This window comes from Magallana gigas, chromosome 10, assembly GCF_963853765.1.
Source record: "Magallana gigas chromosome 10, xbMagGiga1.1, whole genome shotgun sequence".
Classification (NCBI taxonomy): Eukaryota; Metazoa; Mollusca; class Bivalvia; order Ostreida; family Ostreidae; genus Magallana; species Magallana gigas.
This window is the reverse complement of record NC_088862.1, coordinates 25,723,230-25,750,022: the sequence shown is the minus strand read 5'-3', so window position 1 is coordinate 25,750,022 and position 26,793 is coordinate 25,723,230. Positions and strand designations below refer to the sequence as shown.

At 33.9% G+C, this 26,793-nt stretch overlaps 2 protein-coding genes and 1 long non-coding RNA gene across 3 annotated transcripts; all 3 read left to right on the top strand.

Moving 5' to 3' along the window:
- The first annotated feature begins 4,592 nt into the window (after nucleotides 1-4,592).
- Nucleotides 4,593-9,604, top strand: LOC136272474 (fibrinogen-like protein 1). Its single transcript, XM_066074103.1, has 6 exons — nucleotides 4,593-4,813; nucleotides 4,937-4,955; nucleotides 6,991-7,073; nucleotides 7,208-7,304; nucleotides 7,616-7,780; nucleotides 9,251-9,604. Exons 1-6 carry the CDS (start codon nucleotides 4,676-4,678, stop codon nucleotides 9,487-9,489), a joined length of 741 nt encoding a protein of 246 aa, XP_065930175.1. The 5' UTR covers nucleotides 4,593-4,675; the 3' UTR covers nucleotides 9,490-9,604.
- A 2,562-nt stretch (nucleotides 9,605-12,166) lies between these two features.
- LOC136272473 (uncharacterized) lies at nucleotides 12,167-14,463 on the top strand. The gene is made up of 5 exons (XR_010710485.1): nucleotides 12,167-12,512; nucleotides 12,597-12,615; nucleotides 13,314-13,396; nucleotides 13,535-13,631; nucleotides 14,306-14,463. It is a non-coding gene; the product is annotated as an uncharacterized lncRNA (long non-coding RNA).
- Nucleotides 14,464-20,612: 6,149 nt separating this feature from the next.
- LOC136272333 (uncharacterized) lies at nucleotides 20,613-25,870 on the top strand. Its single transcript, XM_066073761.1, has 2 exons — nucleotides 20,613-21,157; nucleotides 23,572-25,870. The coding sequence occupies exons 1-2, from the start codon at nucleotides 20,839-20,841 to the stop codon at nucleotides 24,552-24,554; spliced, it is 1,302 nt and encodes a 433-aa protein (XP_065929833.1). The 5' UTR covers nucleotides 20,613-20,838; the 3' UTR covers nucleotides 24,555-25,870.
- The last annotated feature ends 923 nt before the right edge of the window (nucleotides 25,871-26,793 follow it).

Below are 26,793 nucleotides of genomic sequence, written 5' to 3'. Positions count from 1 at the left end.
TTGAAACTCGCCAAGATAAAATTATAAATAGATTTATTTATTCCTGCTTTTATCAAATTACAGTTACAGTAAAAATAATCTTTCAGATACGTTAACATCTGAAAATAAAAACGTAACTTCGTTTCTTACAAATTCAGATTGTAATTCCAAAATCTTCAAAATATCTATTTACACTTTTGGTTGATTAAGTTTCAAAACTTTAAACTTTGAATTTTTCTTTGATTCTTTATTTAAATTATTTCCATTTACTTTCTTTCCTCCTAATGAATTGCATTGATCGATTTGAGTGATATTTACGCATAACACAGAAGACCAAATTACCAAATCTAGTGCTTATGAATACATTTTTTTAGTGTTTCTAGACGAACATGTTTGACTTGCCTCGCGATTTCAAACCGGATCATGACCTGATATTAAACTTAAACTTCGGAACGTTTTATCGATTGAGATATTTGTTAACAGTTGGATGAATTCAATTTTTTTATTGATTATCATGCTTTGGGTTATATCACTCAATTAACATAATGAAATAACATTGCGTAATTAGAATTTATAGCGATGTGCCCTATTTTTGTCAGCATACTGTGGCTGTTCCAATTGCTCCTCCGTTAAGGGCACTTTACTCGAAGAATAAGGCAGAGATATAAAAGCATTATTTCTATTGCGCATTTTGTATGCACACACCGTTGCAGACCACATCTTTAAAAAAAATAAGATTCAATATACTGTAAATCTAGTACACGTCGGTGAATAATTCAAATAAAGTATGACTTATTTTTTTGTTCATCTTCTAATCATTCTTAAAGGAACAAAAACATATTTTATAGACGCGGCAAGAGGTGAGATTTCACTGGGATTATGCACTAACATAAAGTTAACTGCACATTCAATTATGATGAATTCTTTTTCTTCTACATTTTGAACTTTTGCGGTACCATTTTATGATTTGAACCTTCCTTCTTGGCATTTACTCAACGGCTAAAACTATTACGCCTATACATTTATATTCGAATCTGTTAAATTGTATTCTTTGATATTACACTCAAGACAAATTCACAAAAACATGAAATGTCTTCAACTGTCCTTGCAGTACCATTTAAACACAAAATAAAAATATAAACATTTCAAGTTAAACTGATCTGAACCTATTGTATGTATTTAATGATTAACCAATCATGAGCTTAAGGTTTTGAATTGCATCTCACGATTATTGTTCGTCGAAAAGTTATCATTTATTTTTATTCTTTTAATCATTTACGATATTTCTTTGCTAAATTTTGTTTTGAAATCATTCGAATGACTCAACATACACAGAGAAAGCTTAAATGGGTAAACAATTATTATTTGATAAATTACATCAAGATTAGGATCGTAACAGGTGTTGAATAGCATCAATATTTATACTTTAATACAAAATTAATATTTGTTTTGCCTCGGACTAGAATGTTTCGACATCATTGGATGACGTAGTGGAACGATTCTATATACATGTACAATGGCATTCAGGTTTGCTCAGACAACTGACGAGAAAGGTACAAAATTAGAGAATAAGCCTATGAATTTAATTGTTATGTATTATCTTTTGTTGTTTTCATATCAATTTTTAGGTCCTCGACAAAACAAAACACTTATTAGATTTGTTACGGTTTACAGAAATTTGTGGTGTCGGTAAAGTCCAGAGAAGGCTCGGCTCCACATCGCCTTCTATGGACTTTACCGACCCCACACATTTCTGTAAACAGTCAGTAACAAACCTAATAAGTAATATTGTTTTGTCATATAAAACAACAATTACTATAACAATCCAAAACATTTTACAAACAGAATAGAACACATGAGTTTATGATCAATGTGTGCCAACTTAATTGCCTAAAATCTTCTACATCTAATGATATCTAATGATATTCTACACGTTATATGTTCCCAAGGGTTTGGAAATCCTAGTATAAGCGCTGTTAGCAAACATCTTCATTATTAATATGTTATTCACCTGTCCTTTTGTTATTTGTAACGGTACTTTGTTTTGGAGTAACAAAAACGTTTATATGCGCCATCGTTTACAATAAATTCGATAAATTGAAAAAAAAATGGAAAAATTCTCTCAGTAATTATTTAGTTTTAACACCTCAATACTGAAGAAAAAGTTGGGTGGTCAATATCGTTGGACTATTCTACATTTCAATGAATGGTTATTTGTTTATTTCTAGTTTGATACAAGGGGCCGTCTAAAATAATCGTGGATACATATAATTTCACTCTAAATAACGACGCAATTATCAGAAACGTATCATAATGATTTAATATTGACCATTTTTTTTTATAATTAAGCATATGTTTAAAAATCAAAGCAATGTACCTACTTTCATTGGTGTTGTTATATATTTAAATTCCAGTGTCATTGCCGGTGATATCAATATGTATCGATTTTGTAAGATCAAATGCCGTATAATTGAGGTGTGAGCGGGGTTTGCTTATTCAGATATGAATATTTAATCGTATAATGACTTAAAAATATATAAATATAAGTAATAAGGAATAATTCTTTGAATATTATGAGGTGATAATTCGGTCGGGGCGTGATCTTATCTTTCATAAAGCTCTTCGGGCTTTTATTAGATTTGATCACACCTCGACAAAAAGTATCACCTTATAATACTCAAAGAATTAATATGCTTTATTTCTTAAATCAGTATTGTCTATACCGGCCGCATAGCTTTGTGTGACGTCTAAGGTATATCGACGCTTTTATATGTTGTTGTCCTCGCTTTGCCGGTGAGTAATATGATGTAATCACTGCCTGGCCAAAAGGTACAACCGCACACGTCATTACAAATCACTTGTGCCACTTGTAGATGAATTATGATGATCTCAAAACATTTCGATGGTTAACCGTTTTCTCTTTCATTTGTTTCGTATCTGTCGCTGTTTCACCCAAAGTCGACATAAATTGCGGGTAATTAAGGCTGCAATCGTTGCAGAAAAAAATCATACAACCTGCTAATGCGGGTTTAACTTAGTTATTTTCTGCAATGTTGTAACCTTCATATCCCCCATGAATTTCCAAAGAAAGCATTTTAATGTGTAAATAAGTCACGTCAAATTGCAAGATCGCAAGATTAACTATCATTGAACCTAACAATATTTGTTTCATTTTATAATTAACGATTTTCAGATCATTAAAGAATTGCTTTATTGACTTGAATGTTACATTTGCTCTAAACAGAGTACTAGACAAAAGCTAATCAGTTGCACAAACTACAAAAACAGATGATCGACATGCATGTCAATAAGTTAGTTTTATTTCACTACATTAATACCACAACAACTTAAAGTAGCTGCAGCATTTACAAATGATTACATTGAACAAGTATTATTTCTTTCTTTTTCTTACGGAAACTTATAGTTAATTCATAGCTCTATAGAAACAGCCAGACTGAAATCTACACGCCCCGTTTATCGATTGGTCAAAATATACAGCGGCTGAGAAACTGACAAGAATATGACAGGACAGATATTGACATGCCCTGTTTATCGATTGGTCGAAACCTACAACGACATAGGAAAAATCACGGACTGCACGAAATAATCATGACGACGTCAGAATCAAACTCTCACAGGAAACGATTTAGCTGTTTCTTTTAGCTAACGTACTTACGAACATTAACAGTAATTAAGTAAATTTTACTTACTTTTCATAATCAATTTATCAATTAGCTTAAAGAAAGATGTTAATATAAACAATAAAATGCTTTCTTTGATGATTCATTCGGGTTATGAAGGTAGCGATCATTGCAGAAAAAAATACCATAACCCGCTAACGCGGGTTATGTATTTTTCTGCAATGTCGCTACCCTCATATCACGAATGAATCACCAATGCAAAGAAAGCATTTTATAGTTTAAATAATGACACTAATAACTCTTTGCTAATTCAATGCAAAAACTTTATTTTTTGTGGAATAAATATTTTTTAATGATGAACAGCATGTGTTTATTTCTTTTTCACCATTGTCAATTCATTGTATATATTAAATTTCAATGGTGAAAAACGCAAAAGAGATTACTTGTGTAAAATTAAAACAGTGGATTAACAGTTAAACCAAACAACTTCCATTTACAATGTTAAAGATTCAATAACTGTTTGTAGTGTCAACATTCCTGTCGTTACTTTGACAAATACGCATTACTTTAAAACCACTTAATGGCTATTTATTTTAACTAATTTACTTTTTCATAATTTATCAGTGTCTAAATTTTTATCAAATATTATATTGATACACTTTTCACATGCATTTAAGTGTGATTTTTTTTATAAAAAAAAATGTTTACTTTTTTAAAAGCTTGGATTTAAACCTTTGTTAAGGTATCCATTTATTAATCGATTAATTTTTTTATATTGGTATTTGCGTATTTTTTGTTGGGAATTTTTTTAAAATAAATTCTGACGTTTTAAAACGAAAACCTGCTGATGCGATTATAACTCTGTACAAGGCGATATGAAGTTTAATCTTATAATTTCTTTTCTTTTCTTATTTGGAAAACTCAAAATAACTCGCTCATCCAAAGCGGAGAATGACTTTGTTTATGTGCAATCTGGTGTGACACAATCAAATGCATGTATTCTGAACGAGTTTGCAATAGATAACTCGACACTATCCGCTCGGTTACAATGTGGAATGCCTTGTAATGCTCTTTTAGAGTGTGTTGGAGTGGATATCATAGGAAGGGAAACAAAACGGTGTCGCCTTTTGAGTGGATTTCCTGCTCTAATACCAACACAGACAACATCAGATGAAACCGCCAGATATCAGAAAGTATGATAATTTGTTAAATAATCTTTTATTTTAGGAATTTTTGCTTAGTTTTTGCTTTTTATTGTTATTCTCAATTTTAAATAGTTATACGTCCAGTATTTTTTATATTTTGTTTTCTTATAGTCCACTGGAAGCAGAGTTGGTAATAAAACTTTTCTTTTTACATGTTGATTCATAAAATGTTAGTACTTGGTTAATTAATAACAATTTAAGAAGTCTTTGGCTATATATTAATGATCGTTAAATAGAAAAAATGTTCAACCAAATAGTTACTATTCTTTAAGTTCTTTTATTGAATTCTGTTAAAAGGGATAATTAAGGTGTTAATAATATTATGCATTTTTATTTTAAACCAAATATTTTCATCCAAGCTCAGTCCCGAGTTTTTGCTTCCTCCACTTTCCACTTGATATTTCGATCATAATACCTTAGTGCTCAAACTACTTTAATCCACTAATATCAAAAATGCCCAGATTATCTTTTTTGATATGACCCCTCCACCGCTTAAGGCTTCAATACAAAACCCAAAATTATAGAAATCTACGGAGATATTGCATTGCATCAGCCAAGAAAGAGCCCGGGTGATAACGTTGAAAAAATGTGCGAGGTATTCCAAACGAGTTCAAAATGGTGAAAAGATGTAAACATTTATCATTTTAAATCTCCGTAAGATATTATTTGTTTTCGTTCGTTTGAACTTTTATGAGCGAGAAATGATAATGTGTCAATAAAGATATCGGGGATATAATCCTGTTTATTGATTTCATAGGTATGTGTACTTTTATGAAAAACCATCAAAAAGTGATAGAAGCAGTAACGTGGGACAAACTATAATTGAAAAAAAAATAAAGATTATCATGGAACATATTTAATGTTATATGTGGCGTATTTGGAGTAAAATATTTGACATGAGTTTCAGTTAAATGTACAACATGCTTCAATCTTATAATTAGACGTTTTACAAGCTATAGGCCCGTAAAACGTGTTCTTTCTTTAGTTATTTGTCTCTAAACTGTGCTACACGTTTGATGAATATTAATGTGATCGGCCATTTGTAACGCCACTGCGCATTCGTACGGGAAAACCTAGTATTGGAAACACGATGGAAGAACAGTTTGTTTACAAATAAGAATCACGTTTTATGTCTAAAATTAGATAATTCTTATATCAGATAATACCCGAAGCATTTTTATTCCGTTGTTCTTTAATGTAGAACGATATAAAATTGCTTATTATTTGTAATAAAGATAAAACACGATTCTAGCATCAACGACACGGTTGATCCCTGCGGGATGCATGAACTGAGAGTGTTTATTTTTTTTTATTCCAACATTTCTCTAAACAAAAATCCACTTGTGGTTTATACCTTATAACGTAAGGACATGGAACACATTGAGCACGTACGAACCCTTCAACTTCATGATAAAAACTTAATTTAATTTGGCTTTAATTTCCATTCCATTAATCTACATGGTCTTTGATGACAATCTTCCCTTTGTTTATGTCCTTGTCAGGCTGTCTCTTTTTTTCTTTCTTGGCCAAATCTGTCAAACTTAACGGTATTACGGGTATACCTATCTTTCTCGTCGTCGCCATTGTTGTTGTAGTATTACGTGTCCGATTTTAGGCGGGGTTTATTCAAATGCTCTATTTATCATGGGCTCGAAAATAATTATCAAAAATATTTATTAATTTCTATATTTTTTTAAACCGATTGATATAAACTGCGTAATTTATTGTGAAGATATAACTTTATATTACATATTTGAATGAATCAATAAATCAAATATTTCTAAGCATAAAAAAATACGCCACATTACCTTTAATTTAACCAAAATGACTACAAAAGTTAAAAACAGGTGAAAAATGGAAGCCGATATATAAGAATAAGGAAACAATTACTTTTTAAAATCACCATAAACATACAATAAAATACCTTCAAGTTGATACTCATAATCTAGGTAGAATAATCATCATCTTAACTTACGTCTTACATCTCAATTTGAGAGAAAACGTGGACCTTATTGCTATGATAAAAACAATATCACAAACGCTGAATTCCATCATAAGAATACATACATTTTGTAACATTTACAATATATTTGTTCCCTTTATTACTACGTTGTATGTTAGGGAAATTTGTAAAGAACCTATCACAAAATACACCTTTTTTGTAGGCACAGATTTTTATTGTGCGGCGCAATTAACCAGTGGGCAGATTGTATCTACCATATGTAATCAGGAAAATCATCAATGGATGGTTAGAATATCTCTCTCTCTCTCTCTCTCTCTCTCTCTCTCTCTCTGTGATTATTATTGTGAATTTAAATTACCACACTTAGTATCATTCATAACTATAATTTGCTTTCTCTGATCTTATCGTATTACTAAAAGCTTATTCAGAGACGGTTTGATGGATCAGAGAAGTTTTTGAGAAACTGGGTGGACTATGAAAATGGATTTGGATCTAGAGGGTCAGAGTTCTGGATAGGTAAGAAACTTTTGAGAAAACTTAATATCAAATTTAACAGAACTTGTAGTTGAAAAGACAGTAAATGTGTATTGGCATACTTCTATTTAGGAAAGATAAGTTTCTCACAATCTTAATACATTATTAAAAAGCATTGTTGTGGGTATTATCTAAATTTTTATTTTTTTTATTCATCAAATTTTAAATTTGTCCAACGCTTCATTCGAAAATAAAAAAAATATTAACCCTTTGGGTGATTAAGCGTAATTTTAAAGAAATGCTGATAGATCAATTAATATATTGAATTTCACCTTTTCTCAAATTATGTTTAGGTAACCGAAACATTCATGAATTAACAAATGATGGCTACACTTACCTTAGAATAGAACTGATGGACCACGACTGTATTTGGAAATATGCAGAGTATTCATACTTTTATGTTGAATCCGACAGCAATAAATATAAGCTGCATGTCAATGGTTATTCTGGGGATGCAGGTACTTTAGTTTAGATAATTTTGAAATGATAATTGGTGACATTGAGAATCTTTCTACGTTTAATTGATACATAGCTTCATCTGTACTAATTATTGAAATTTTATTCAATTGTTTTTCTACATGTTGCTCTTTTAAATATTTTGTTTTCATTTTTTATTAATTTTGCAACCAAGTATATCACCAATGGATTATGAACAAAATATTGTGGTCTTTTGAATTCTTAAGGGTTTTAATATCTTTATTAACCGATGCAATGATATGATATTATAGCATTAAAAACTATGTTTGCCTCAAATAATCAGTTGCGTATCTTTTTTATTGCTAGCGCTCTGGAGCGCTAGCAACAACGTTAGTCTTTTTCACTGGAATAAGCATGCTCGACTCCATAGTAGGGGATTCTTGAAATACTGCACTACGATAGATAAACTGTACCATTTGAATTTCGTTTTATCGTCTTCACATGAAGTTTTGTGTTTTATTGTAAATGTCAAAAAGTAACAGTAGCTCAGGTCTTATAATGCAAAGTTATTTTCAGTATTATGATAAAAAGCTATCTTTATCTTAAATTCCTTCAAGCTCGGAAAACAACCTCGGATATGTTTTCCGAGCTTGTCGGAAAGTCCCGAGAAGATACGATTGCTTCAAAAAGGAACCAATGGTTCTTGAAAATGTTCACCTCGAAATTGAAATTACAGTATATACATAATGATTAAGGCATAGTCAATGGGCTATGCCATTGCCGATGTGAAGCCCACTCTAGATTAACAATTCTAAATTGAGACCCCACTCCAGCACAATTCCAGTACACCACTTTGCCTTCTTATTGTTAATAAATCGATTCAGAAATTTAAACCAATGTTTTAGAAATCTGCTTCTGTGTTTGTGATGCTACAGCGCTAGCTCACCAATCTTTTTAAAAGATAAGCTTGTGTCAAATTAATTTGATGATAATATAATTATGACTGGGCAAGCTTCAAAACCCAAAAAGAATGAACACAATTTGAACTATCTGCAATCGTTTAAAGCTATTATTCGGGCCAAATAATTTAAGCAGATGATAAATCATACAAAAGTGTAAATAAATACTTTCATTTAATAAATTTAATGCAGATTTATAAAATGTTTTAAAATTAGTAACAAAAATATGAAACCATAGGATTGTACAAACAAGTTTAAGTTATACTAAAAATGAAATGAGATTAACGCTAAATGTACGATAAACATTTAATGTTTACCATGAAATATAAGTATACTTTTGTTTAAAGTAATGTTACTGATTTACGAATTAATCTATACTTTAGACCAAACAATTATTTATTAAAGTGTTGCCTATAATAGGTACAATTCCATATATATTACTGTAATAAGTAATTCGAAAAGTTTATCATTAAAAAAATGCACCCTATTTAGAAGATTACAGATTTTTTTTTATATTTTCTTTCTTTATTTCATTTCTATTGTGTGTTTCAGAGGATAGTATGTGGTACCATGACGGAATGTTCTTCAGTACGTACGACAGTGATAATGATTATGCAGACTATAACTGTGGATTAAGATGGCGCGGAGGGTGGTGGTATCGCGAATGTCATAGGGCAAATCTTAACGGAGATTACGGGAACAATGATTATGGCGAAGGGATCAATTGGTATCACTGGAAAGGTTTTTATTACTCAATGAAGGAAGTCAGAATTATGGTTCGAAAACCTTAAAGTTGATGGCTGTGGAGAATTCTTTGTTTATCTTGATTACATTATCCTAGTTCTCTTAAAATGATTTTTAGTGTTTGTTATACATGTATTTGCCTTTATTTGTGTATTTAACGAAATGTTTTATGTGCAATTCAGTAAAGTTTTTCAAAGATTAAATTGTCCTAGTTTTCTTAAAATGAAGATCAGTGTTTGTTATACATGTATATATTTGCATTTATTTGTGTACTAAATGAAATGTTTAATGTGCATTTCAGAAAAGATTTTTGATTTTTCTTAATAATATACTTATGAATACAAACTTTAAAAATTTGTTTTCTATATTCGAGACTTCTTTCTACATGGCATTTGTAATGAAAACCGCTATTTTAACATTTTATTCCACATATTTTATTTTGCAAACTTTAAAATCGCCAATGCAAAATCATAAATGGGTTTAATTTATTTCTGCTTTTAATCTAATTACAGATGCAGAAATCAGAATCTTTTAGATATGTTGATATTTTGAAACCAAAACATATTCCGATTCCAAGTTGAAAATCTTTGAAAATTTCATTAACTTTATTTGACTAAAAGGCAAACTTTCAAACGTTAAAATTTCCTTTTATTACACACATCATGGCATATGAGTTGAATCTTAAAAGTAAGTCTACATGTATCACAAATAAGTAATACTCAAAAAAGGTATTATTATGAGTTTGACTTATTTTATATTTATGTTATAGTTATTCTTAAAAGCAAATAAGTGAATAAAACATAAACTTTAAGACCCCATAAGAGTTGGTATTTCACTGGGATTATGCAATTTCGTATATTTCACTGCAAATCAATCATTTGGGAGATTGAATATCTACAGTTTGAACTTTTGCGGTAAATAATGATGATCCCTACCTTCTAGGCGTTATGCAGTATCTTAAAAGCTAATTAAATCCTATTGCGATTAGACTTTTATTTTTGATTCTAATAACTATAGTCGTTGATATGGCACTCAAGGCAATTCACAAAAAAAACTTGAAGTATCTCCGTACATGTACCAGTACATTTTAAATACTACGTAAAACAAAATAGGCAAATAAAGCTAAACTTTTTTTTCACGTAATAAAAGATTAAAAGATTTAAAGATAAAGTTTATTTTTAGCATTTCATCTCACAAATACTTTTTGGACTCGCTGGTGATAGCTGGCGATATATTTCATGCATGTACTAATGCTGTGAATCGGATCAGATGACTTAAAACTAAACTAATTAAAATAATTTCTTTTATTTAATAAAATCAGTTAATCTGCATGCATCAGATCTGTATGTACTTCACAAATAATCCACTTTCGAGGTTTATCTGCACCATCAATCGTATCAAGAAAAGAAATTGTTACAGAACACAGATACTTAAATGCGTGCTTCAATGAAATGTAAAAAAAAATAATTTTCATGTAGGATAAATATTAATTGATGACGTAGAAAAGGGAAGAAATTATGTTTGAAAGACAAAAAGTCGATTTACTTTTTAGGAAAGCAAGTTTGACGCTACATGGAAAATTTGAGATTTTTTGGAAGGCCATTATCAACAGTGCATACGTTTTTGAAGCGTCAGGGAACTGCAATACGACTGTAAAAATTATCATTATTGTTTGTACTCTTTAAAATCTTACTATTTTAAGATATATATGTACACATTTCCCCGGAAAAAAATGTTTCTGAATACTTTACATCGAATTTCTTAATTATGTTTAAGTGTTAAGTAGTGTCAGAGATGGTGGTGTCTGCTTTGGTCCGAACACTGCTTCACTTTCAGTTAGCCAGATTAACTACAGAGAAGAGTAAATTAAAATCAACTCCTAAAAAGTAATTTTTACAAATGGATGTTGGGTTTTGATTGATATATATATATATAGGGAGAGAAACAGGAGAGGAATAAGTCCCACCTTTTAATGCACCAGCCAGCAGGCGATGGTTGGATTTAATGATTTAGTGATACATTACTTTCAATAAAATCGGCACATGTTGTGTTTAATAGCCTTTAGTTAAAATATTAGCGCACTTACTTTGTTAAATACAATTATTTGTACATGAAAAACATTATAAAAAAAATTAAAATAAAAAAATAAACACACACACAGAAAAGTAACAATCTAGCAAGGCAATACAATGATGTTGAATCGTTGCCAACCCCTTTGAAAAGGCATAACATGAATTTTGATTGAATGTTTTTCATCTGTTGTTATGGTACAATTATTTGTTTAAAACATTTTATCACCCAACAATGTCAAAAAATAGAACGTTTCTATTTGGTCAAGGCAAGGAACTACTTTCTTGATGAATAAACACTTGAATAAAAAAAACCTTTAATGTTAAAATAATCAATAAATGTCTTTCGCTATAAAGTCAATATTTGATTTGCTGTAATACAAATTTATTTAAAAGCTTTATATTAGCTGTGGGCTTCAACATTGTAAAAACATATATTCATATCGTAAATGTTCACAAAAAATCAGTTCTGACAAATGGGTTTACCTTAATGTCGACTCTAAGTATATTTACCTAATGAAGCTTCTAAAAGCCTCTTTTTATGCATTACGTTACATCATTTGTTAATCGGTTCATTTTCTTCGATTTTTAAAAAAATAATTGATGAAAACATTGAATATACTTCCAAGTTTTAAACACACCGTAAAATGTTGAAGAAAAACATCCATCTTCCTCCTGGAAACATGAAGTTATATTTATTAATTTGTGTTTTTGTCTTATCTGGAAAACTTCAAATTAGTCGTTCATCCAAAGTAGAAAATTACTTTTATTTTGTGCAGTCTGGCGTAACAAAATCAAATGCATGCATTTTAGAGGAGATTCCAGTAAAAAATTCGACTGTCTCTTCTCTGTTACAATGTGGCTTGCAATGTAATGCTCTTTCCCAATGTGTTGGAGTGGATATCACAAGGAACGAAACAAAACGTTGTCGCCTTTTGTATGAATTTCCCGCTCTAATACCAACTTACACGACATCAGGCAAAACCGTCAGATATTCGAAGGTATACATTTTATCAATTATATGTTTGAATGCAATCATTTTTTAAATGTTAGACAGATTTATATTTTGTTTTGTTATTTTGTAGTCCACAGGAACCAATGTCGGTAATATAACTTTGTCTTATCTTGAATAATGTTATCTTTGTTGTGTGTTATTCAACAATATCAAGCGTAATGCATATCAATGTAAATCAAAGGAACTTTGTTTGTAGGATAATGGTTGCAATTAAGCATTTAACCCCCCCCCCTCCGCCCCACACGCCTACATAAAGATTTACAATTCAAAATAAAACACGTGATAGGTCTATCTGTTTTTGTTTTATTAAACATCAAAAACATATTAAAAATACTTGTAAATGCGTGTAATTCTAAAAAAAGCTCATACATTAATTAAAACTAAAACGAAATATAAAAACAAAATAACAGAATATCGAAAAACATTTTCCATTTGGATTGTCATGAAACGCATTTACTTCAGCTTTGCTCATTTAAAGGTAAAGGAATTTATCTGATCATTTTAGAAAATTGGAATTTAATATTGATTTTTAATCAGATCAATTCTATGTAAAATTGAAACCTCGATGCCAAGCATAGTAACTCCTACATTTTGATAAACTTTCATATGTTAAAAAAGTAAATGCAATTACATTTTTGCTATACTGCCGTATTGATTACATACATGTAGGTTATAGTATTAATGAAAAAATAACGGTTTATTTGAGGACCCATCAAGAATGATATGAAATGATATATAATAAATGAAAGGAACCTTAGTATAAATTATTATTATTATTTTTTTGAAGGAACAGATTTGTATTGCTCTGCGAAATTAACAAATGGGAAAATCGTATCTACAATATGTAATCAAAGAAATTATCAGTGGATGGTTAGTCTCTCTCTCTCTCTCTCTCTCTCTCTCTCTCTCTCTCTCTCTCTCTCTCTCTCTCTCTCTCTCTGAACGTGAGTGCAGAACATTTTAAATACATGTTTATGAATTGTTTAATTTGAATTTTTTTGTAAACAGCTCATTCAGAGACGGTTTGATGGATCAGAGAATTTTTGGAGAAACTGGACAGAATATGAAAACGGTTTTGGATCTTATTATTCGGAGTTCTGGTTAGGTACGATATTTGTTAGAAAACAAACTGTGAACGTATTTACGCGTCGGTGGAAATTTTCCCGAGAACTTAAAACCGTGTAGAATACAATTTACCTACGTGCGTATGACAAGAAAAAACCTTAAGAGTGGTAAATAAAGCAAATGCGTATTTAATACCCAAGCGTATTAAATGATACTGGAATACGCATATTTGTGATCGGCTTCGGCCATCACAGTTGTGTCCATATGAGGCATCCGGCAAATTTAACTCTTTGTGCACGCATTGTGCCTTGCACTATTTTCTTTACTATGTAATGACACCTTTTTTAAAATCTTTAATGAGACGTAGATTACTAAAACGGTAATCTTATCCGTTTACCCTGAAAATAAAACATCGGTAGAGTTATATACATAATGATTCAAATCACGTTTTTTTCACATATGCGTAGGAATATTAATCGGAAGTATAACTCGCCTAATTAAAGTAAAGCTCATTCATGCCTTGCCATTTCGGAAATCAATAAAACGGTGCTATATATAGTTCACTACATGTTGCGTATATCATATAAACATAGCTGACCAATGATATTTCATGCCGATCATTCCTTTAAAAAGGAATACTTGTTAACCATTTAACCGTTGTTTGTGTCTGTCATTTTATATATTTCTTAAAGAAAATGATATGTTTATTGTAAGGTAACCAAAACATCCATGAATTAACAAATGATGGGTATACGTATCTTAGAATCGAAATGATGGACCAGGACTGTATTTGGAAATATGCAGAGTATTCAACATTTTATGTTGAATCTGACAGCTTTAAATATAGACTAAACGTAACTGGTTATTCTGGAAATGCAGGTACGTATTCAGACTTGTAAATAGTTTTCCAGTTTTTATTTAATGAGTATGTTGCCCCAAAAAGTGCATATCAAACTGATTTACAACACTATAATTATGACTACGCGAAATCATTTCGACAAAACAGACTAGTGGAAAACGTGTTGGCATTTTTTGTCATGGCTTAATTATTTATTGTACAAAAATGAATCAATGATATATATATATATATATATATATATATATATATATATATATATATATATATATATATATATATATATATATATATATATATATATATATATAATGTTCATTATTCAATGATGATGTTCGTAAGACAATGATAAATGGTATTGAATTGACGTTGTTAATTATATACAATTTTACCAGGAATGAAACAGTATTATATAATATGACAATTACAATGATTAATGGCTATAAACTACATCTACTTCACAAGAGTATATGATGTAGCAGATTAAATAAAAATGGCAAGAGCCCATATTACTAACCACATACCCTTGACTAAATGTGCAGCGGGACTCATTTCAAAATCCGGATAAATGCATTTGATTGATTAGCTTGCTGATAGAGGGAAGGCACCCGCCACACGCAACAAATTTTGGAAAAGGGAAACGGGTCCCCATGTGGAGCTAGAGTCCCGAATCTCTGGCACTGAAACCGAAATAATGGATCTGCTAGAGTTTTTATATCCTTTTATGCTGCAGGTAGCTTGGATTTGGATATTATACTTTTAACAAATGAGCACAGGATGCCTAATCAAGGACATGACCCTTTCAGACTTACTCGACTTGTAGTTGACAATGTGGACTAAGGTCATGTTGTCGGTATTTATCAATACTTATTTGGCTGCTAATTGTTCTGACCATAACCATATAGCTACAAAGATAGGTATGGTCTATGCGCAGCTCTAGGTCCCATATATCAGGCCAAACTAAACAGTCCAATGTTTGTTAAAAAATGCGCCTCCACCACAGGAGCCGCAACTGTCGGTGAAAACTTACAAAGTATCGTTGTTGGACAAAATTAATAATTGAAATGGAGTTTTACCATCACAATTTCGTTCACCTAGTTATAAGAAATCGTCAAGATTAGGAATAATGTCATCATTGCCCGCATTTGTAGAAACTAGTCAAAGGAGAAAAGTATATTAGTGTTTAAACGTTGAGCAAGCGATTGCGCAACCGAATGGCATATACATTTATCAAAATAGTATTTTCCATCAATAAACATGCCCAGAAAACAGAAGTATGGTGGATGGATTGGAAAAAGCTGGAAGGCACTGGACAAATCCATTTTGCAAACTTCAGAGCCCTTACCCTGAAACAATATAACTTATATTGCTTGATTGAAAGAAGAATACAAAACGGAACGTAATTCATGGTCAATACTGCTGTTGACACCATTATTAACGGATACTGATAAATTTGTTATAAGCCTCCAACCACAGTCTTTTTTGGTTGCACTCCTACTCGGTTTACACCTCTAATTAGCCATAGGTGGATTAAAAATTGGACCCGACATTCGCCCCTCAGTTGAACCTCTTTCTAAATAATACTTAGAAGTTAACGTTTATGAGAAGCTGCTGATTATAAGTTTTTGTGTATTAATGGTATCCTTAAACCCGTAAAATACAAGTAACACCCTTTTTAAAACCCATTAAACAAAGAAGTTGCAATATTTTTACATGGATAATCCACAAGGCATTTCTGAAGGTTGTGAATATTAATTAATTTGGGAATGGTCAAAGCCCAATATATCTTTGTCTAGGGAGATGTGGCATGAATCTAGATCTGACGGAAATTTGAGAGAAATTACGTTGTGGACGTGAGTTGAATTGCAAGTTTGGCTATGTAATATTGGTCTGAAGGGGTTCATTTAGCTTGCAATAAATACGGTGGCGAGTTTTGTGGCGGTACATGGAGGAACATAGATATAAACATGGATACTTTGTTCAAGAGTCCCTGAAGTAATAATTGCAACATTTCAAAGTGGAAAGATGCTGAGTGGTCATTGGTTCTTGTCATGATGACATATATAACAGCCAGAGTTTAGCATCGATTGAGCCCCAGAGAGTGGGCGTATACTTGGACATTTTTAATCTGAATTGCCAGTCATTCTCAATCCAGTATGAAGAAGGTCTGCGATTGGCCCCCAAACGTATAGTCTGCATGCTCTTATGAATGCCCTGTGCGTCATTTGGATACTTTGTAAGGTAGGTATTGGCGAATATTAAGAATGCATCGGTCCATGATTGAATTGAAGTGATTTTTTTTTTTATTGGGCTTCGGTTGAAGAACCGACTGATCTTGAACTATAGCAATTTTTGTTGATCCCCCGAATCAATATCGGATTGCATGACTTTAATAAAGTCGATGTACTGTTTTCGCATATTTTGTCCTTAGCTGTTTCCGAAACACGAAGACCAAGATTATCGGATACGCTTACAAGGGGAGTAGAATTACTGGTATTAAAGCCTAGAGGGACCTTGGACAGATGTGGGAATGGCTGAGGACATGTGGGGATAGATAGCATTAAAATACTTTGGACAGCTATTGGCAAACGTAAGCATTCCTTACGTGGAAGGAGATGCGTCGCTTTGATCCGCATAAGGGTTAATTATAGATGATCAAGAAGCAGAACTTGATGGAATCCCAGTGGAAGGAAAACGTGCGGATCCTGAGGCAACGCTAGAGGGCGAGGATTGAAACTACATTGGCTGCTGGGTCAAATGAGGGCGCGGATCCTAAGGCAACTGCATGACGAGAGCCAGAGGCAACATTGGTGGGCCCTGTTTGCGTTGCTGTCACAGCACTGGCTGTGCCAACGCTGGGCATTGATACTGTTGTGTTGCCTGAAGTGGGCCGGTTACCACGCGCTTTGAACGGGTGGACATATGGCGACGTGCACTTACGTTAAGTTCTCAACATGATGTCTTAAAAAAAAAGCAAAAAAAAAAAACCGAGAAAATGTAATTAATCAAATTAGCGATTATTCAATTGACCATATGCACGGCCGAAATTACAAAATTAAAAACTAAACCCTTATTAAATAGATATTAAATATAGATTTTTCGCAAAACTTTCTCTACAAGTAAGGCCAATAAAGATACGCCTAATGAAAATATAAGAAAAAGAAATATGAATTTAGAAATTGCACTTCAGAAGTTATCTTTCTTGGGCCGGCTTACTCTGTTTGTCTCAATAAACGGACTTAACACATAGTGAGTTAAGTCTAAATAAATAAATTAAAAAATAACAAGTATTAATATATTTTAGCTGTATGTTGTTATTCAATGTTATCTAAGAAATACAGATTAAACAGATAACAAATCATTAAAAAGTATACTTGCTGGGTACTTATTTTTATTCATCATATATGATTTTTCTTCACATCAAAGTTTGACAGACATCTAATCGCGTTGTGTTTAGTAATTAACACCCCGATATGATACCCGAGGCATATCCCAACGTGTGATCAGGTCAGGAAGGCTTTTTGAAGTCATTGACCATATTGATAATGACGATGTGAGTTGAAAATAATTAAATATACAGATATGAGTGGCCCGGTCTAATTAAGAGGTTTTTGAGTGTTATGAACTGTACCTCCACCCATAGTCTTCAAAATAGAATGTTGAAGAATAATCACACCTTTAAACAAACACATAAATAATGGGTAACAAACTCATTGATGCTGATAAACAAGATTGAAAACTTTTTTTTGGTATTGAATCGTATGTTATGAATACGTATGAGATACTTTGGAATACAAGTGTTGCTCCAAATATTTATTTCGCTTTGTGATAATATGTGGAAGCTTAGATATTCATTATAATATTACCGTAGTTGGGACACGATTTGAAATGAAAAACAATTATGTTATTTTCAATATTTTTATTGTTATTCCGTATTACAGGAGACAGCATGTGGAAGCATGACGGAATGTACTTCACAACATATGATAACGACAACGATAATTTGGGGGGCAACTGTGCAACAACATATCATGGAGCGTGGTGGTATAATGCATGTCACTGGGCAAACCTTAACGGGGAATATGGGAACACTAGATATGGCGAAGGGATCAATTGGAATTCCTGGAATGGTGTCCATTACTCCATGAAGGAAGTTAGAATGATGGTTCGAAAATCTTAGGGATGCAACCTATTAAGAACTCATCAAACAAGGATCGTTCATATATTTAAAAAAAAATATGCTTGAAAATATTCAGTTTTTGCTACATGTCTATTCATTTGTACATTCAATGAATTGAAGAATGTTAAATGTAATAAAGCATGTGTTAAACTATGCTTTTCTTTAAAACAATGAGTTTGTAGTATAATAAGAGTCGAATTTAGTTTTACTTCTGGAAGTCGAGTTAAAGTTAAACATTAAAAATCACTTTTATAAGCGTCCGAGAGTTGCATCTCACCGTACGGAAACCTGCAACATTTACGCACCTATCACAAAATATTGGTATGCATGAAGATATTTAACCCGTTTATCCTTTCACAGGTCGGGTACACTACCTTATATGGATAGCATTATTTAACTTGTGACAATATTTACGTCAAACAGGTTCTCCAATCCATTGAATGATTCGCAAAGCATGACGGTCTACAACGTGTTTACTTTTCAACACATACACGTGGTTTGTGGCTGTTTTATACACAAAATATAATTGCTTGCCGGAAAATTCGTACAACTTGGTTTTTACTTTAGAAGGTAAAAAAGGAAAGATTACGTTCCGTAGACTTTTCTCATGCTCATATTGAAAAATACTGTTGTTTTAATTTATCAATTGATGCTTCAAAATGGATCAGCATCAATAGACTGGCATGCATACGTATACAAGTACAAGCAAATTTTGATAAGGAAAAACTGAATAATTGTTTATTTGTGACTTAATTTTTGTACACCATTGATAAATGCAGGTAATTTTACATTTTTAACATACGTAAATAGCCACGATAGTAGAAATGAACAAATATACAAATACAGATGTACAAGTTATGGATCATGTAGTATTTGTACACTAAGCATAACATTTCAAATTTCGACTTATGTTGTCCCAAACCTAGGACATCACATGAAAAACGCACTCAATGTTTCTAATATGATAGCACGAACCTCTCTTTTGAACTTTGACAACGGGGTATTTAAATAGGTTTGATATAAGGCCTCATAGGCAATATTTTTCAAATGTTAGCATAGAAATGAAAGATGAGACATGGTTTTCCATATTTATTGCATTAATTCTGAAAAATAATTGAAAATGAGCTTTCAAAGAACAATTCCAAATGGTATATATTTTCAATACGCTTTGTATACACTGAAACTTGTAGTAGCCCACAATGCCTTGAAACTCATTCACCTGTTTGGTATGTCAATAAAAGTAAAGATATAGCTAATTTTGTATGCAAATGTATGCCGATATCACAAAGTCTGATGGTCTCGACCTGTTTCAACTAACAGTTACAGACAAACAAAGATGCTCATAAAATACATTAACTTTTTTTGAAATACACACTTTGCATAGTTTTCAACATATTAATTCTGATTTAAAGATACTAATTTTTAAAACTGTATTCGCTTTTTATTTAATTAAGGTAGCACGAAACACCCCTGAAATTATTTATTTGAAATATTTTCTCAAATGCAGAAAAATGTGACTAAATATTATTTAAAAATTAATTTCAATCCATTATATTAAGAAAAAATATATAAAGCATACCCGTTAATTACTCAAGGCCGAAAAAAATTAAAGTTCAACGTATTTTGATAATTTTGAAACGTACGGTTATATGGTGTTCGTATGATTTTTGTGCAATTTAACCTTATATCATTTAAAAATGCGTAACTTGTGTTGTTTTCAAAGTAAAGACTTGAAATCTGGATACAACAACCACCAGTATTTAGACTTTATGTCAAACGAATTCCAAGGTCATATCAACAGGTCAAATATTATGACATCTTCTGGGATTTTTATTAATTTTTACCTTCGTCAAATATACTTAAACCTTAATCAATCTTAAACCAATGATTACATTTTCTTTATTTTTATAGTAGTATTTGATTTGTGAAATAACTCCTTGTGTAACTGTTTTGCTGTTTTATAGTGAATTTGACTTTTTTGCATTTATCACCATATTGTGATAAATGCTTTTAATTCCTGTGCAAGCGAGACAACTCTGCATCATTGTTCAATTCAAACGTCCCTGAGACTATGATTTTGGCATATACACATTGTTCATATGACTAAGCCTCTAATAGATACTGATTTATCAGACAACAGTTACAAGGCAGACAAGCAGCTTAGAAAATTTCAGAGCGATACGAAATTTAAATCGGTCGCCATCAAGTCAAATGCCTCCTAAAAAACACAAGAAAGGCAACCAAAACGTTCAGGGGAAGCCGGCGAAACGGATTAGAAGGCCGAGCCGAAGGATTATCGAGGCGACATCGGCTGTGAGCGAGACCAGTGATGTACATGTACCATGCGCTCCTGCATCAACCAGCGGAGGAGAGACGATCAACGTCAACCTGGATCATCTACCTTCTGCATCACAGGTCATTCCACAGTCGTCGTCATCGGATCGCCAAGACCCAAGTAGACAGCCTCGCCCTCAGGGTCAGTTACCAACAGACCAAAGTCTGCAGCACAGTGTGGGCACCTCAGCCACAGGTACAACCGTTAATTTTAGTCCGGATGTTTTGTCTGTTCAAAATTCTGCATTTAATCAGTCGAGTGTAGGCTCTGTCGTGGAGAACCAGTGTATTGGGGGTCTCATTACTGGGGAACAGGTGCAGGTTAGTCGGCCCGCCGCAGAGATGAGCATTGGTGACCCCATTGGAAGTCACGTGCCCGTAGCCATCCGCGAAAAGATATGGGCGGGGGCCTACATTGATTTACCACTATTGTTGAAACAGGCCCGTGACTTACGGACGGACCCTCACATTACAGGGGAACTCGTTATTAAAAATGGTCAACTTGTCATCGAAAAACAACACCTTAAGCCTATCAACAACATAAACACCTGGACAACTGCATTCACAATTTTCATGTCCATTTATCTCGAAAAGCCTAAGATATGCTTAAATACATGCATAACATCCGTTTGGCAGCTGGTAGGCAGGGTCATCTGGGGTGGGCCAAATATGATGAGCAATTTAGATTGAAAATGGAACGCCATCCAACATCATCATGGGGGGGTTGTAGATGTCGAGTTGTGGGTCATGTTTATCTCACCTGGGCAATTACAACAGTCACCTTCACACTCATTTGACAGAGACACGTGGGGAGGTAATAATGGGCCTAGTTATCCCTTTCGTAATGCCACGGGGACCCGAACCCAAGCCCAGTACCCAGGGCCCAACTCTTACGGGGCTGGGGCAGGATTCAAACCCCGCCAAAGTACCAGTAAGCTATCTAGGCCCATCGGCAACTGCTATGCCTTTAATAGGGGGTCCTGCTCTTTCAACCCCTGCAGGTTTAGACATAGATGCGAACATTGCGGAGGACCCCACCCTCAAGCCAATATTGCCCGAGGCAAAACTAAGTCTGTCAGATGCATCCCCCTGTATAGTCTGGGTTCAACACCCATTGTTTATAATAACCTATGTATTGAGTTAGATTCATACCCGTTTCAGAATGACAAACTTCAATTGGTAAGAGGTTTCAAATTTGGTTTTCCATTACAGTATGCTGGACCAAGAATTTATTATGAAGCAAAAAACCTTAAATCAGCCAGGGATGCTCCTCATATAGTGCAGCAAAAGTTAGATAAGGAGGTTAGCTTGGGTAGGATGGCTGGTCCTTTTGATGAAATTCCTTTCCCCACATTTAGAGTTTCACCTGTTGGCCTCGTACCTAAGAAGGATGGGGATTTTCGTCTAATCCATCACCTATCCTACCCAGATTTTAACTCGGTTAACTATTTTATTGACCCAGACATTTGCAAGGTTAAATACAGTAACATAGATGAAGCTGTACTGATGATCCAGTTACTGGGGCAGGGTACTTTGTTGGCCAAAACTGACCTCAAGAGTGCATTTCGTTTATTACCTATCTATCCGGGCGACTTTGATCTTTTAGGTATTAAGTTAGGTGACAAATATTATTTTGACAAATGCCTCCCTTTTGGTTCGAAGCTTTCATGTGCGTTATTTAACAAGTTTAGTACATTTTTACATTGGCTAACATCCAAGAAATCTGGTAGTCAAAACATCATACATTACTTGGATGATTTTTTATTTGCAGGGAGGTCAGATGACTCTATATGTAAACATACTTTACACATTTTCCACCTCATTTGTGCTAGACTTGGTGTCCCGATTGCTGACGACAAGACAGTTGAGCCTACTACATGTTTAACTTTTTTAGGGATTGAACTCGACACAGTAGCTATGCAAATGCGCTTACCTGCAAGCAAACTAGACGAACTCAGGACCAAAGTTCAAACCACCATACTTACACCAACAATTACCTTACAAGATTTGCAGTCTATAATAGGGCTTTTGAATTTTGCATGCCAGGTTGTTGCACCGGGTAGGGCCTTCATACGTAGACTGATTGATGCTACAGTGGGTGTAAAACAGGCTAAATCCAAGATTATAGTTACTTCCTGGATGAAGTTAGACCTAGAAATGTGGCTAGATTTTCTGAATCAGTACAACGGTATTACTCTCTTTCCTAGTAGGCTCTGGGTTTCAAATGATACAATTCAGTTTTTTACAGATAGTGCAGGTGGTAGGTCGGGGGGTTTTGGTATTTTCTTTCACAACAAATGGGCTTTTGGAAGGTGGCCACATCAATGGGTAAAATTAGGTAGGCTGCAGGACATGACTTATTTAGAGCTCTTTCCAGTGGTAGTTGCATTACATGTCTGGGGTCCTTTGTTGGCCAACAAGAAGATCTTATTTCATATTGATAACCAGGCAGTGGTGTATATAGTAAACAAACAAACATCTAAATCTATTGAGGTTATGTCATTGGTCAGGAAACTGGTGCTGTATACCCTCAAGTTTAACATTACATTTAAGGCAGAGTACATATACACTAAACACAATGCAATTGCAGACTCTATTTCTCGTTGTCAGTGGCCACGTTTTCGGGCTTTGGCTCCATATGCAGACCCAACACCAACACCACTACCCCCAGAGATTTGGCAGTTTTGACAGAGGAAACCGATAAACTCTTAATGGCTTCTATGGCGGAGAGTACATGGCAAACATATAAAACAGCTTTTGATAGTTTCAATCGTTTCAGGTACTTGTATGGGTTACCTCTTTCATGGCCAGCTCCTCTCGAGCATATCATTCAATTTATAGCTTCATTGTCTGCAGAAGGGAAAGCCTCTGGATCTATTAGAACTTATATATCGGGTTTGTCATACATGTACAAAATTCATGGTCTCACGGACATTACCAAGGCATTTATAGTCACTAAATTGTTAGAAGGGGCAGCCAGACAAAACCCAACACACGACACCCGGGCCCCGATTACTTTTAATATCCTGACTACACTGCTCCAGGCTTTAGAAAAAGTCTGTCTTAATAGTTATGAAATTTGTTTATTTAGGGCTGCATTCTGTTTGGCATTTTTTGGATTCTTGAGAGTAGGGGAATTAACCAGCAAATCACTCAAAAGTCGGGACTTGAGACCTTTGCAGTTTGGTGATATTGCCATTGTTGAGGCTAATGGGTATAAACATGTTAAAGTCACAATTAGACAATCAAAGACCGACCAACTAGGCTATTCCTCTACCCTATTTTTGTCAGAAACTACAGGTCAGGCATGCCCTGTTATGGCAGTGGTAAATTATTTAAAGGTTCGAGCTCAGGGTTTAGGTCAAGGTCAATTCTTAGTTCATTTTGATGGCAAACCCTTGACACGTTATCAGTTTTCAGCCATACTTGCCAAATCATTGCAATTCTGTGAGGGTAAGATCGGGCGATTTAAGTCTCATTCCTTTCGTATTGGGGCTGCAACAGAGGCAGCAATGAGGGGCATCCCTGATCAAGTTATTAAACAATGGGGGCGCTGGAAGTCGGAGTCTTATGCTTCATATATTAGGTTTTAATACTGCTACATATAAGTTCGCTTGTAGCTTATTGTTACTGTTCACTTTTTCTATTGTCCCTACATTAACAAATAATAAGATTTACAGGATGTAAGAAAGTTATATGGGTCATGGGATCGTCCATCGTGTACTGGGCTGCACGAAGTGCCTGTGTTCGGCCGGGAGGAAAACATCTTACCCTACAAGACAAGAACATCAACATTTTGTGGTTTGGAGTAAGGGGAATGAGATGGAAGGACTTTGACCCTCTTTTCGACAATAAGTTAAAGTCTAATCCACCACCAGACTACCTGGTAGTACACTTGGGTTCTAATGACCTTGGCATTTTGTGTGGAGTTGAACTAATTCATACCGTTAAATGCTCTTTATTACGTTGTAAAGTGTTGGTCACAGGTTTGACTATTATTTGGTCAGATATGTTACCACGATTGTACTGGCACAATGCAAAATCAGCCAGTAAGGTTGATGCTACACGCAAAGCTGTAAATCGTGCTGTAAAGCAATTTCTTAGACAAGAGGGGGGTCTGGTCATAAGGCACCCAACAATTACTTTTGCGCAAAAGCAGCTGTTCCGTTATGACGGAACACATCTTAATGATTTGGGCAATGCAGCATTCCTCAACAGCCTTCAGGGGGGCCTTGAAACCATGGTGTGTTCATCATCTAACATCACTGTATTCCCAGATGATCAATAAATAGTAGTATGTTCAATTTTGTTCCTTTATGCAGTGCACTTTGACATTAATTTTCATGGTAAGGCTTGGTGGGTGAAATAATTTGCAGTTTAAACATACACATGCATCGCGATTTAGTGGCGGGTGAACTCGTAGAGACAAGTTCATTTGGCGGAATCCGGGGATTACCACGAAGGAGGATTTCTCTAATGTCTGTCTCAAAACTCTGGGGGGTATCCATCCTCAGTGCTGGGGAGGATTCAGGGGTCACTTCATTGGTACATGAAGGACCGGCTTGACCCTTGGTGCCAAGGGCAAGCTTGGGGGGGCCTACCCCTGTGGGGTGTGTTATCCCCAGGTGGGTTATACCAGGGGAGGCAGGTAAGAGTTAGGGCCCGAGTCAGAACTTGATTTCTTCCTTGGGTTGTGGCAGTCACTCTGGTGGGCACCTAGAGGACTGTTCCCACCACAGTCGCCTGTGGGGGTACTATCGCGCCAGTGACCAGGGGAGGTCACCCCTGTAGGTGGGTAGTATTCCTTGGGTTCCGCTGGTATGGGCTTGCTTTGTATAAATAGATTGTGACAAAACTCGCCACTAAATGTTATTACTGTCTTATTATCGGAAATAAATTCTCTTGTTTATTTGCTTGTTGTTAATTCTAATATTCGGTGTATCTGGGATTAAACTAATATTAAAACGTCCTTACTGAGCTCTATGTATAGGGAAAAAAAATAGAAGTAAAGAGATATGAATAAAATATAAAAAATATGTATTAAACCGAACATCGTACTAGCATCATCCATTCCCATCAAAGTTAAAATGCATTGACCTAAAGTTGCGGACATTTGATGATATTCTTCATTCGGTTTTCTCACCCGGGTCGCTTTGACTAAAATCGTACCTTTGTTACCCAATGAATTGAGAGCAAAGTCTAAAAGTCGATAAAAAATCTGATACTATCCAATGAACTTCCTTGTAAGACCCATGGAATCACATGCTTTTTCTTGAACAATAGTCTTTTTAAGTTAAGTGTATTTTGAAATTTGATTGTAAAGTAGTATTGTGGGATAACTTTAACAGTCGACCTACCGAAGCCGCGTTCAATTATCAATAATACTCAAAACGACATGCATATTTCGTATGAAGTTACATGTATAAAGATTTATTTTTGGGTTTCAGTTCTAATTATCAATAGTGCTGCTGGTGATAAGGTCCACTAACAACCGTGAAAAAGGCGCGTTCTTACTAACAAGATGTCCTCGCACGTGTACCAGCTTGTGACCAGCATCATCATTGCGTGGGATCGGTTTAGTGAAATAAAACCTGTACGACGTCCGAACTAATAATAGTGGTTGAATGCAATACGTCAATCTTTACAAAGTCAGTTAATTTAAAAGGTTTTTTCACGATTCTGACTCTCATTTTCATTACGTTTAACTTTAATTTATGTACAAAGAAGTTTTTACGACCCTTTATACGCAAAAGATGAAAACAATTTTTACCCTTTTACCACATGCATGTGAATGTGTAATTGAAAGGTACACATGCATGCAGTTATTCATTC